The sequence below is a fragment of the Numida meleagris genome, chromosome 1, assembly GCF_002078875.1.
Source record: "Numida meleagris isolate 19003 breed g44 Domestic line chromosome 1, NumMel1.0, whole genome shotgun sequence".
Classification (NCBI taxonomy): Eukaryota; Metazoa; Chordata; class Aves; order Galliformes; family Numididae; genus Numida; species Numida meleagris.
In genome coordinates, this window is record NC_034409.1 from 48400643 (window position 1) to 48415544 (window position 14902).

The following is a 14902-nucleotide window of genomic DNA, read 5'->3' on the forward strand; positions in this document are numbered from 1 at the left end:
CCTAAACACAGTTCACCAAGTGTCGTACCAAGAAAGAATTCCATCTGTTATTTACTACTAGGAAAATTATGAAACACAATTTCTATGTGGAAGACAAACAAAAATCAAGCTGAAGTTATACATGAGCTTTAGATCCTATGTAGTATGCACTTCAAGTTCACACGGAGAGTAAATTCTAGGCACGTACCAGGAAATGGGGCGTAAGTATCCAGCTGCTTAACCCCTTCCTCCAGCAAACTCAGGGACAGTTCCAGCATTGGGGACTCATTCAGTAGATGATACATCAAATTGAATCCAGGTGGTTTGTATGCTATTATTTCATCTCCTAAAGGCAGAAGTAAAAAAAAGAATACATGAAATAAAAAAGAAGGACTTCCATTACTCAAGCTAGCCCAAGCTAGAAAACAGAGCAGCCCCTGTTGCTGCAAGCAAGAGATGTAAGCAACATCTAAATTTATGAAACTTACTGCATCCAAAGTCTTCAGAGCTTTTCTTTACACACAAGCCATTTAGGTAGCTTAGAAAGTTTGGGAAGAATAGTAATGCCAATTACCATTATTTTCAATATGGCATGATTTCAACTTTAACCAGCTAGACTCTCCCTAAGTTGATCTGGCCTTGAATTCAGATAAACGATACGACTTTATAGAATCACAGAATCATAGAACTATCTAGGTTGGAAAAGACCTACAAGATCATCCAGTCCAACCATCCACCTACCACCAATAACCCCACTAAACCATGTCTCTCAACGCTATATCTAAATGTTTCTTGAACACATTCTTATACTACATTGGAGCTACGTTAAATGGTTTTGTGAGGCTGAAAAGTCACTGAAAAAACAACTCCCAAAGCCTGCATGAAGATCCAACATGAGGAAAAAAACATTTCCAGAAACCAATGTTGAGAAGGTCCACTGAAGCACTGATGCTTACAGTCTAAGATACTTGCTTATCTGCTGCAACAACATACGTAAAAAAACAAACAAACAAAAAAACCCAAACTACTAGCCTGAAACACAAAGACACAAAGTTCCTCAATAAAATAAGAGAAAAGCAAAACTCAAGATTGATGTTTCTGGCTTATCCAGTCTCCTAGAAAACTGTGGTTAAAAAATAAACATGACAGTAGTCAGAATAATTTTTCAATATGTAAGTGAGAAAGAGTGTGCAGTTTCTTTTGGCATTGGAGACAGCTTAAACAAATCCTTTCCCTCTCTCCTTTTTCCATTTATTCTGTGTCTGTGCTTCCCCCTAACATGTCGATAGACACACCATGACACTGCAGACACAATTAATTCAATAAATGGAGCTGGCTAAAATAAATAGTTTTCACCCATTTTTCCAATACATCACATAACTCACAAATAATCACACAAGCTGAAGCAGTAGCTGAAGCCAGGAATGAAATAACAGAGATTGCTCAAGCCAGTTCAGCTAAAAACTGTCAAGATACAGGGCACAGAGACCTCTACAGTGAGCTTGCTGCAGTCTCAGAGTGTCTTCAAGTTGTTTTCATTTCAGAAGTGATTCTAACAGCTCTCTACTGGTACAGCAAATCAATAAGCATCAGGTCAGCCTTCAATGTTAAGAAGAAACTTTCTATTTAAAAAAAAAAAATCTGTGGCCCAATGGAGTTCACATAAGCCTTACAATGAGGTAAACGCAACCTGACTTGGTCTTTAAAAGAACAGCTGTACAGAATTAAATGATTTCAGATCATAATTCTACTATTATTGACTGCTGTGAATAATTAATATATTATTAATACTAAAGTATATATATCAAATACACTGATACTTTTAAATTAACCCTATGTATAATGGGGATTTAAATATAGACCAAAAGAAACAAATCCAGAGGGATAAGCCCACCAAAATTTTTGGATTTTATTTTCTACAAGAGTCAAATGCAGGTACTAACCAAATCAGCAATGCAAGAGAAATGTAAGTCACCCTCCTAGTACAGCTAGAGATGTTCGCAATCATTTACACAAAGCTCTACTGAATCAGGAGTATAACTCCCTATAGTATGTGGACATTTTTAGTGTCTTCCTATCTTATTGCCCTGACCTATCTTTTTGCCTGCTTACTTGCCATATTAACAAGATCACAAGATAGAGGCAAGAGAGCAAAGCAAGTTACAGTTCCGTTTGTTGTAAACAAATGTAAGTAAGTGAACAAGTGAACCTTGTAACTCCACATATTGGTCCACGAAGTCTTCAAGCTGAGGTTCGTAGTCCCGCAGCAATTTGTAGAATACCTCCAGTACTACCTCAGCTACTTCCCACTGTAGATAATCAAAAAACAAAGAAAAATCATACACAGAATTTGACTAACGCTGCAGCAACAAGACCAGAATGCAAATACATCAGAATGCAGCGATGTAGTGGATCAGATGCACAGCATGATTGTCTCATTCTAAAGTACTATCCCACAACACTTTTAATCCATCACAACAAATAGTATAAACTGCCAACCTTCCTTTTTGAAGTAAAATGGAATACTAAAACAGATTTATTGTCTATTTTGTCCTCTTTCCTATATTACACATATTAACGTATTGAAAACTACAAGTAATAAACAGACTATAGGTATACAGCTAGTAACAGTTCCTTCACAGCTTTCAGAATACAGTGTAGCATGTATGCTCATCCAAAAAGAAATTCAAACTCCTTGCTTCAGGGAGAAAGAAATATTCTCTGACTTAATAATGAGGAAAGGACAAAAGTGACTTGTAGACTTCAGTACGTGAGGTTCAGAAGTCATTAGCCAATTGGTTCAAATAATTTTGATCACAGAATGCGTAACATAACCATACCTAGAAATAAAAATTCTTCCTTTATGAGCTGCCTGCTCTTTTAAGTAGCTGAATGTCTGTCTTCAGCAGTGGATTACTCACAGTGCCAGATTCAGTATAACTCTTATCCCTTCCCTTCTCCTCAGCTTTTTAGAAACAATCGCTGTCAGAAACATTTAGGTGCTTTTTGTTTGTTTGTTTTTTACAAGGCAATGATTTTTTCACTCTTCTTTTCCTAGGTCTTTAACGCTTTTGTAGTTTAAACAGGCTCCTAAGAAGTAGTCCTAATGTCATATGAGTTGAAAAATCATCTGTTTACAGAATGAACTGCTCCAAGTTACCTCTGCTGGATCGAACTTGCATATAACAGCTTTTCAAACAGATCTACGCTTCATCAGCAATCTCAAATCATTTTAAATTAGATATGTACCAGTATATCCTAAAAAGAAAAAAAAAGAATTTCAAACAAACATTACTTTCTCAGCAGCTCTTCGGTAAGCTCTGGTCCGGAATCGAAGAAACACAGAGTCCCTGAGGAACTGGAGGTAGGGATCAAAGCCTGGTGGGCGGAGACCTGCTCCCAGGTTTGAGGGGAACGAACTCTCTACGAGAGTGCTGATGAGTCGACAGAATGCACGGGTTAAAGGATACTCCTCACATCTGGATTCAATCTCATTCAGTTCAACCTTCCCAAGAGGACAGCAAAAACAGAAAAGCAAAGATTTTGAGTGAGAAAGAAACACATGAGAGCAAATAAGACAAGGGCATCATCTATAACCTGTTTTCAGTGAATTGACTTCATTGCACTTCTGTCCACAGAACATCACAAACAAAGCAAAAGCAGTGAAGCAACAATACTGTCATTTAAGTTCAGCTCTTCATTCATTTCTGAGTTATTAGGAGATATGCTTCAGCATTTAACTGCACTTAGCTTTTAATTACCATTTTATTAAAAATGGAACTGAATTGTATTAAGATATAATAAAAATGACTCAAATTTAGGAAAATAGGAAAATCTTAAGATGAGCGCTCGTAAGGAACTTGAAGATTTAGACACTGTTCTAGTATTAGTACAATGCTGCACTAGATTCATAAATGTGTAAGATTTCCAGAAATTGTAACAAGCCTCCAAATTTACCCTGTACTCATATGCAGAAGATGAGACAGTCTGCCTAGGGACAAAGAAGCCCTTACCTCAATACCAATTGCTTGTCTCTGGCCTGGAGTTCTCACAGTTTGTAATATCTTCAAAACAGAGAGAGGAAAAAAAAAAAAACAAAAAAAAAAAACAGATGAACAATACACTTCACATCATCAAAGCATTTCTCCATCATTCCTAACAGTACTAAAAGGTACTCATCACTTTGTAGCTGTAAGCAGTTTTCTATATCCTCTTAAAAACCAAAAAGCTAAGATTTGTCTGTCTGAAAGGCTGAATTAGATGTCATACCCGTACACGCTTTTAGCTCTACATCCCCAAAGAACTGCACCATGCTTATTTTTTTTAAAAAAGAAGTTTTTTCACTAATTTATTAATTTTCTTCTGATAGTGGTCATGGAAAAGACATCTCCTTTTTAACCTCTTTCAGCGGTGTACTTTAGGGAATGTAATAAATTAAGAAGCAGAGGTGGTAAGCATTTTAAATTCTACTATTATAAGATGTCATTACTGTCAGTGCCTGTTAATTAGCAATTAACAACAAGCAAGCAGACACAGTTCAAATGTCTCAAGTTCTTTCAAACAAAACAGAAATGAGTCTGAACTATAATACACACTATAATGTAATTCCATTCCTTATAATTATTGAGTTAACAACACTGAGAGTATTTTCATTTGAGATCAGTCTTCTTTAGGAGTCATATTTACACTTTTTCTCTGAAATCAAGAGAAAAAGGAAAAGCTACTTTTTAAAAATATCCATCTGATGTTTGCCATCTAATTGTGAAAGCCAGCAACCACACACTGTAAATTGCAATTAACTTTCCCTCTGAAAACCCTGAAAGCAGAATTTCCCTTCTTTCTGTGAGCACCACTCACAGCAGGAGAATATTATACATATTCTAAAAAATAATAATAATAACACCACAATGGAAAAATATGTAACCTGTAAAACATTAATTATTAATAACAAACATGGAGGGAAAGAATATACTGGACTGTCTGTTACAAAGCATATTTATGTAAAAATAAGCAGAGTCAGCGAGATCTGAGACATAAAGCCATACCGTCATTTTCAAAGTTGTTTCAAAATACAAACTGCATTAACTAAGTGAAAAGCCTGATATTCAACAATGGAAACAAGAAATTAGAAGAAAATGTAATACTCTTGGTACAAATGCATCATTTAAACACTCTGACAGTTTTATCAGACTGAGATGCTATAGTTGTAAGCGCTGAAAATCCTAGGTTACCTGGGTGTATTCCAGAGATTGCCAAAGTGAAGCAGCTATTTCAGGAGATTTCCCAAAAGCAGCAAGAGTTTCTAAGAGCTCAGCTTTCAAAACAGGAGGAATGCTGCACTGCAGAAGTCCCAGAATGACAACCACTGGTGTCCACTGCGGGTGCTCACAAAGAGCCAAGCGAGCATTCTCACTCTGGAGTTCAACATTAAAAAAAAAAAATTGTATGTTATAATTCTGCAGATTATTTGTGATTTATAATCTCTAATTTATTATCACTAACTCACAAGTCAGTAATAGCAACAACAACTGCACAGGTACACAACACATCAAAAGAATGGCAGACCATTCCAATGCAAACAGCTTTCATTCAACAAAAGCCCAATTTAACGATTCAAATTTTGCCTAAAATTATACTGAAACAGTCCCTAGCCATAAAGAAAACTTATGTGCATTATAAATTCATTATAATAGCCTTTTTTTTTTTCCTCGAAGTATATGTACATACATGCAATTAATCCTAAACAAGTACCTAAATTCTATCTGGACATTTGCTAGGAACTTACATGAAATAGTTTAAGTCTAAGAGCAGGATCATCCTCATTGTGAGCTCATTTGAGACATTCTGATCCACTTCGAAGCACTGGGCAAGATCAAGCCTCTAGTCTCATCAAATGATAACTGCTTACATACTCAGATGTTTACTTCTTCCCAATTTATGATTTGATAGTGCTCAGATAATACTTTTTCCTCCACTCATTCAATGCTGACGTGACAGTTAATGTAGGTTTCACTGAACTAATTTGGCTTTCAGGAGTAACATCCCAACATCAGCACCACAAAAGATAATTTTTTAAAAGCCTGATTAGTTTCACTGATCTGTCTTGTGTTTGTGTCAGTAAAATCAAAGGCATCTTGCTAAATCACAGAATTTTTAGGCTGGTATTCTTCAAACCTCTCAACTGCAGACTGGTGTGTTTTAAAGAACTGAATTCCACAGTATCCTGAGTTATACAGCTAATTCACAATATAAAGCCTGTTTTGCAGTTTTATTTTCTTAGATTTCCTCTTCTGGCCACTCCATGGCACATTTTGCATTATTGGTTTGGGGATATTTTAAATTTAACTCCGGAGGCAAGTTTCAGAGTAGATCAGCTTCCTTGCCAAGTTTCTACCATTTCCCTGGAAAGTCTTTTATTTATATCCTTATCAAAGAACTTTCCTACTCTCTAAGCATTTCTTCTGAATATATTTCACTTCTGAAAGGCATCTTCATGACAGAAAAGCGTCAGGGAAGTGACAAAATCAGTAACATTGGCAATATGTCATAAAAGTTATTTCTCACGCTTCTCATACTTTTGAAGTTCCCTAATCAAATGAAAAGAGCTGCTAGGTAAATTTGCCCCAAATAATCTTTTTGGTCTAGTGAACATCACAGCTGAATGATGACCTTCACAAAACAAAAATTAATATATTAAAGAATAACGAATAAAACTTCACTTACCCAATTTACTGTAACAGTGGTCAGCTGTAAAAAGGCAATTAACCCATCCTGCTCTTTCTGTGTGATTCCTCGGAGGGGCAGGTGACGATACTGAACGCTGTCTGCACTTGGCAAGTCTTTCCTTAAGTGTTCATGATAAAGCATCAAAGAGTGGAAAAAATGCTCCCAGGAGACAGGGCTGCCACCTGCTCCTTGGATGTTTTCCGCTAGAAAAATGACAAAAAGGTGACAAGATTTTTTTTTTTTTTTTACTCTTTCATAGGGCAACAAGGAAGGTAGTTAAATTTAAAAGGAAAACTTTCTTATCTTAACCCAACAATAAAGTTCAAAGGAAAGCTATTGTTTCTGAAATTAGCGGTTCTGTTGTTTCGCTGGAAGTTGTTTTGCTTCTTTGACAACAGAGACATCAAAGTGCTAATACAAAAAGCCAATAGAAACAAGTTTTCTGTTTTATTAATCAGAATGTTTGTAGTACTACTTGGAGGTAGTTTTCCAATTTGATCATTGCAAAATACAAAACTGACTACCAATTCTTTATCTGTTCTTTGAGAATTTCTTATACACGTAATATTTCTTAAAATACTTCTGGAAAACAAAAAAAAAATAGCTTCAGAAAAGATAGCTGTATTTAAAATATATTTAACCTATGTTGAAGACATTACCCATTTTATATTTCACATTGAGCTATACTAGTATTTTCAATCTTGTTGTAAGACGTGCCTTTTTGAAATGCACTACTTGGTTAAGTAATTTACTTGCTAAGGTACTCAGACACTTAATTACCTAATCAGCCTTTTTTTCCCCTGGATTACATTTTCAAGCAAAGCATTTTAATTTCATCTGCGTACTAATAATGCAAAGTGTATAGCCATAGTTCATCTCACATGAGTCTTCATTTTTTACTTTATTACTTTAGAAGGAAAAAGAGACGAGAAAGAGCTGAAGCGTCATTTTTCTTACCGTGACTACTGCCATTGACTTTTAGCAAACTAAAGCAGTAATGAGCACACTGAGGCCCACTGGCCAGCCCCCGCAGCATTTTCAAGTACGGGATGTAAATTGTGGAGGGAAGCAGATCACCCATTTGCCTAACAAATTTTGACAAGACAACCTAGAACAAATTAACATCAGTGTTAAAAAAAAAAAAATCTGAGTATTTTAGGAGAACAATAGCCAGCCAGAGTCAGAAAACAGATTCTGAAGTAATCATAGGGGATGGGGGGGTTACACTAAAATGTATGTACAGGTCATCAGACAGAAAACACAAGAGCACTGACTAATTGCAATAAAACTAACGTTTTAAAGAGGTTAATTAGACTCTCTCTTACTAAAGATATTGACAACCGTGAGTAACTTGCAGTAGTTCATTTTAGAGTAAGCAACAATAAACATATCCTGCAGAACAGAACATATGCGGTTAAGCCAGGGAGAAAAGATAATAATGTCTTCTTAGAGGCTAGCTGTAATAAGGTAATAAGGATACCAAACTTCTATTTTTTTAACTCATACTATTGTAGAAACTGCTTTTGCTTCGGCGTGCAACTATTATTATTTTAATTTGACGTTAACAGTAATTACTCAAGAAAATAACTTTCTTCCACTTAAAAAATGTAAAACTGATAAATGTAGATAACCTGGCGTTGAGGAGGTCGCTGATGAGCTACTCCAAGATAGGACCCCATGATGGTAGATGTCTGCAAAGGCTCTGATGGACACCAGTATTCAAGCGCAAGTTCCAAATTAAAGGGATCTTTCCTATACAATTCAGCAATCTGTCAGAGAAAGGAGGATGACAAAAAACATCAACTATGTAAAGATGAGATTATTTCTGTGAGTACTGCCTCTAGGTAAGCTAAACATGTCTGAAACACAAAGCATTCCACACCTGATGTTCCATTCCTTAAAACTCTCTGAAAAATGTCAGCTGCTAAACAATAACATCAGAACAAATGGCAGCCAGAGAAATTAAAAAGTGCGTCAAACTTTCATAGCTTTGCTACTTTCTATCTAATTCCTGTAGATGAAAGCATTGCAAATGAAAGAGTGGCCTTTCTCCTTAAACAATCATTTGCATACCTTGCTGTACTGACTTAACATACCAGTTGGTATCATGATCAGAAATTTGACCTATTAAATGAACATACAGTTTCTCAGATAACTTCCACTTCTAGATCTTCATATAAGTTTACTACATACTTCAGAGCTACTTAAGAAAATATGTCACTAGAACCATTTATTTCAGTGAAGGCCTACCTTTACAAAAGACAAGTAGTCCCTATGTTAAAGACTGCTATATTTAAAACTCCACACTTGTACATCTGCATGCTAGTTAGTGGGAAATACACACTTGTTTTTAATTAATAAATGAACAGAAAACATAAAACACAGTCACTAGATTTAAAATTTGTTTTCTGATTTTTTTTTAAGTGTCATTAGTGACTAATACTTAAATTAACATACAGACTCTATTTTCTTTCTTTTATTAAAAAAATATGACAGAAACAAAAAGACTTTTTTTTCCAAATGTGGTCATAACCAGGGAAATGCTGGAACAGCATTAGACTTACTGGGGTCACCGTGCCTAGCCTACTCTGTTGCAAATATAAAATAGTCTTTCAAAAGTCTCATTACAAATATATCTCATATTAGAAAGAATTGTTTGAATTATTATCAGATTAATTGGCAATAATGGGAAAAAAAACATAGTTTTCTCCCCATTTACTACAGATGATTTTGAAGAATTACAGAAAGATCAAACATTGGGTAAATAGTAAGGCATCGATACACAGAAGTGTTTAGAACTTCTTTTTGTCAGATCTTAGCTTCAGCAATAAGAATTTTAAGAATAAAGATTGTTTCTCAGTTACATTAAAATGTTTATATTATATTACTTTATAATATTATAATATGTAATATATGTTACAATCTAATATAATATGTTTAAGAAAGCAGTTAAGAAAATCTTGCTATAATTTAAATTATAGATATTTAACATTTTCTACAATAACAATAGCTCAAGAATTCTTCCACCGGAAGAAACAACATAGTATTTACTCACTAAACAGGAATGAATTCAATCAGAAGCCAGGGTGGTACATTCTTCTAACAAAAAGTTATAGCAAATGTCAATACTAATGTAAGAAAAAATTCAATCCAAAGAGGGCAAGACCCACTGCTGTAGTTTATCATTCAAATACAGACTTTCTGATGAAGAAGGAAAGTCACAATCACTTTCTTTTCTATGATAATTTCAAAGAAAATGGGGCTTACTAAAAGCATTAAATGCTCCAGATCTCTCCGAAGAGAAATAGGTGGATCGTTTCCCATCTGAATACTCATGTGGATCATGCGAGCATCTTCATCAGCACGGTTTCTCAGCTGCTTCACCTACACAATTTAAGAATTGGAGAAAAACGCCATTCTATATTTAGCTCAGAATGAAACAGAATAGCCGGAATAACTGCATTACCTAAACAGCCTATTAAAAAGTAAGAAAGCAAATGAATTTGCTTATATGTGACAAGCAAATTTAATAATTTCAGTGATTTACTTATAATAGAGCCTACATTCAAAGATATGTTCCAGCAGCTCTTTACTGCAAAGGCCCTGACTTCACCAGATCCCCTGGCTTGGCTGTGAAAGGTAGATCCTTTTCTTCTTTTTATTTTGAAAGAAAGCTAAAGTTAGCTAGGTTTCAAAGAAACTGTGACTCAAAAGGAGTGAACAGTAATGAAAAATACCAGGAAATATTGTCTTCTATATAAAGATCTGTGGACTGCACCTTTCTTAGCAGTTTAACGCTACCTCTAAATACAGATACTTTATCTTTTGAAAAGTTTTGGATTGATGCAATTACTTTGGATCTAGGAATGTTGTCTATCACAACTAATAGCACCACAACACATCAATAAATACAATAGGACAAAGGAGAGAAGGGAAGAAAAACTGCAGCAATTAGAAAAAAAAAAAGTTTTAGTCTGTCCTGCAAAATTCTGGGTGTCAGAAATACTAGTTAATTTAAAAAAAAAAAAAAGCTGATTTAATTTTATTGTCAAAAAGCCTTTCACAAAGCATGCTGCTAGACGTGTAAAGAAAAAACAGCCATGGGATAAAAAGTTCAGCTGTGTTAAATATTAAACAAAGATCGAGAAGCAGCCAATTCTACACGCCACAAATTAAAATGCAGTGATGCCCAATAGAGACAAGTTCACAGTTCTATAATATATCTTGAATTGCAAAATTGAATGATCAGCTAAAGAACTGAGTTATCTCAAAAAGTCAGTTGAAATTAGAGGTAACTATGGAAAGGTAAGAGCAAAGTATCCAAATCAGTATACTAACAAAACTAACACACGGACAAAACGGTGTTAAGTTAAATAGTGAATTATCTAACTTACTAAAGCTAACTATAAAATTATGAATGTAATGCAGTAAACCAAAAGATTTATCCAAACCATCACTGGCAAGCAGCAAATGCATTAAAACTATACAGAAGAGTTAAATAAAATGCTGACTTACATAAAACTAAACAAAGATTATAAATGCCTTAAAAGAAAAAGGATCCTGCAGAGCAAACACTTCTATTTCCCTAAAAATTGAGACTCAGTAGAAATAACTCACAACATGTAAGCTAAGCACTGAGTAACTGTAGTTGGACAAACGAACCCCTTCTATGGCTACATCCTAATTGCCTGCCAAGTCTTTCCTCTAAAACAACTGGTGCCGGCCTCTGCCAAGCAGGAATACGAGCCAGTGGTCAGACTTTTGTTTATGAACTTATTACAAAATCCTGTTTCTAGTGAAGAATTTCTCTTCATATCTAGGCATTAAGTATTACAAATCACAGGTCTGAACCAAAGCAAAAAAACTGCAGTACTCTTCCTAGAGCCTCGCATTCTATAGTGCAACAAAGAGAGATGGAACAACAGACCAACAAACTGCCTTGGGGTTTTCATGCAGCTCTGTGGGATACAGGAAACAGGGTCAGCTGTGCATCTAGGAAGTCAGCAACTTGAGCCTGAGTCAGTCTCCAGCTTTTCCACCTTCATTCAAATAATCTGTCTATATCTCTTTCACAAAATTTGTTATACTTACAGTAATACATGTAATCTTTGGTGAAGCAGCACTATCTTCAGAACTACCTCATAAAAAAATAAAAACCTCATTAAAAAGTTCCAAGTGTATTTGATTGTTCAAGGAACTTTCATAAAATACACCTCACATACTGCTCATATATTTAAAATATTCCTAAGGGCTACTGCTTCTGCATTACAGAAGACTCCACTGCAGGCAGCCTTCAGAGAAAGTCCGTAGTCTGTTACAACGCAGTAAGTTTTGTATGCAGGCAGCCACTGCAGCAGAAGTATACTGCTAGAGTTACCAACAAGAACTTGTTTGAAATGACATTATATTTGTTCTATGGATATTCTGTGGGTTAAACCGACAGCTTCAGAAAACGACATGTAAAACCAACAGATTATAAATCAGGATTAAAGATAAAAGCTATCATCTCCAGCATGATCATGTGCCCTCAGAGATTCTTAAGGCTCAAACAATGTTTTCCTGCCAATACTGTTCTTCTTCTGCCAGTTTATAATGAACAAAATGTATTTTAAAATCCTTCTTTTTTTCCACATTGAAAGAAGTAATTATTTGCAACTCCAATTACAGCTCAACACAATGAAGGTCACAAAATAAAGCTTCTATCAATTAAATAAAAGTATTTTCATAGCATTTTAATTTTCCATGCCCAGATACAAGGTCTTACACAAATAAAGCTGTTGTAATTGCTTCACACTTTTTTAAACCACTTTCACAGCATTTCTGTTCTAGCTCTTCTACCAACAACTGATGGTACTGAAAGAAATGGCAGAATCCTTCCCCTTAAACATGCAAAAGTTCATCAGTAAAAGAATGAAATAAACTATGAAGGACAAAAACAGACTGTTCTTTTAGGTTACACCACTGCCTGTATTGAAAGAGGAAAAAAAAAAAGACAAAAAACACATATATTGGCCAACAACCCCAGAATTCATTAAAATTCTGAGCATTTAAAACAAAACAAAACCACTACCACCACAACAACTTTCTTTGCACCGAAATAAAACATGATTTTTAAAATGCTTCACTGTGGAAAACAAATCCCACATGTTATGGATTCCACAAGAGTTTTGAACTGCAGGACCTCAAGGCTGAGAGCAGATTCTCCACATTATCTGCCCCAGTTATAGTAATATAGAAGACACGTCCACGTTTCTCAAGAACTGCTATTTGCAGAAAAAAAAAAAACTTACTTTCATTGGCATGAGCGCAAGGAAGTCTGTGACAAGGTTATGAATCTTGCGAATGTAAAATTCCTCCTGGTAGAAATTTTCAGATCCCACAACTGATTCCGTCAGGAACAGAAAGACATTATCAGCAACCGCCAGCTCTGCCATTGCTTCATCTGCCTCTGTGAATTCTGCAAGAGCTGAGCAGTTAAAAAAAAAATAAATTACAAAAGAGGGAAAAAATCAATTAGAACTATCTGTTAACAAACTAACGTATTTCAGAACACCTATCTGACTATCCGCTAAGTTTTTTTCCACTATATAGGAAAAGCCCAGACTAGAAAAGACAAGTTAATGTAGGGTGATAGTCTCAGCTTTCTTCTTTAAGTAAGATAAACAGCATAATCCATTTACCTGATCAATTCTAAGGCTGTGAACTAAGAAGCACGAACCAACCATAATTCAACATTAATTACAATGATTACATTTTCTTTAACAAATATTCCGTAGTAGACTCAATTCTGACTTAAGAGGGAGCATGGAAAGCTTGTGAAGTACAGGAAAAAAAAGAGATTTGTCCTCTTAAGATACAGAGGTTTTATATCTCCAGAGACAAAAAGCCATAAACATGAATCTATTTTTAATTTAAGCATTCAAGTTATATTAAAGCAGGTAAGATGCAATTTTTCACATTTTTCAGTGTATTAAAACACCTTACTTAGATACAATATTAATGTCTAATGACTAATTATTTCTAAACTTGTGTACTTACCAGAGCAATTTAATTCTCAACAACCAAACTCACGTACTGAGAAAGCTTTGAAGCAGTGTCAACAGTAGCTTTATCATGAAAGTAAATGCCAGTGCTTCAAGAAGGGAACATAGTTTGACTTGCAAGCTCAGAATATTGAAGTGCAACAGCTGCACTTTGGGGTAATTTACCTGTCACATCAGATAATTGGGATATTCCTCGTAACGCCAGTGCCCAGGCTAATCTAACAGTCGCTTGCAGGCCTGGTAGTTTCCAAGGCTGAGACTCCTGAAGACGAGTGTGAATTGTTGCTATGTACTGTCTTTCTGCTAGTAGAGGGAGCCGGTGCATCAGATCTTAAAGAAAAACAAAGCCACAAATGCAACACCATCACCCCGTGAACGTGAAAACAAACATGCAAAATTCTACCAATTTGTTATCAACAAACAAAACTGTCTAAATAACGTATCCGTCTGCACAGCATAACCTTCCTGAGAAGGAAATCTGTCAGCATTACCTTCACGGTCCTCTGTGCCTTGCTCCAGAAAGCTGACATCGAAGCAGTAGAGGAGCGCCATGAGAAGAGACAAGTTGACACCGTCCAATGAGCCATCAGCTTCTACTGTTACTTTCTCCAAGTAACTTATGAGGATTAGAGTGTCATCCTTACTCAGCGGTGACTGGCAGGTCCAGACAAAGAGACTTTCAGCCAAGGACTGTCGGCACTCTTTGATGAGGTCAGAAACCTTTTTAAAAGAAATAAGGGTATGTAAATGTACCAGCAACGCATTCAGTTTGTCTTTCTTAGTCAATTATGATGACCAGAATAAGTTAAAAACAACTCTAAAAACAGCAAGAGAAAACGCTGATTTTTTTTTCCCTCGCTGAACAACAAAAGGCACATTTTTTTCTTGTTAAATGCCTTCATATTTCCTGCCATTACACGTGAGGTGTGACATGGTTATCTCTGAGTATGACAATATGCAAACCAGCATGACAGTCAAGGTCAGAAGATGTGAATCTACACAGAATTTTTGCAGCTATAAATGTAATACATACAGAAAACTAGAAGGATATTCTTTGCGTAGTTTCTAGATAAATAGCAAAAATGTAAAACTGGTTATCTGGCAGAAAATGAATTAGCTGATTACACCACAGAATAATTTTTAGATACATCACG

At 35.5% G+C, this 14902-nt stretch overlaps 1 protein-coding gene across 1 annotated transcript in view; it reads right to left on the reverse strand.

The window, feature by feature from the left end:
• Positions 1-14902, reverse strand: part of NUP205 (nucleoporin 205) — a 48669-nt gene that overhangs the window by 26463 nt on the left and 7304 nt on the right. Inside the window, exons 6-17 of the mRNA XM_021412577.1 lie at positions 14240-14468; positions 13914-14078; positions 12996-13171; positions 9973-10089; positions 8337-8474; positions 7663-7813; positions 6703-6908; positions 5211-5393; positions 3993-4043; positions 3275-3484; positions 2189-2288; positions 188-325 (exon numbers count right to left, since the gene is read on the reverse strand). Of these exons, the coding sequence (XP_021268252.1) occupies positions 188-325; positions 2189-2288; positions 3275-3484; positions 3993-4043; positions 5211-5393; positions 6703-6908; positions 7663-7813; positions 8337-8474; positions 9973-10089; positions 12996-13171; positions 13914-14078; positions 14240-14468 (1864 nt within the window). The remainder of the gene's footprint in view (positions 1-187; positions 326-2188; positions 2289-3274; positions 3485-3992; positions 4044-5210; positions 5394-6702; positions 6909-7662; positions 7814-8336; positions 8475-9972; positions 10090-12995; positions 13172-13913; positions 14079-14239; positions 14469-14902) is intronic.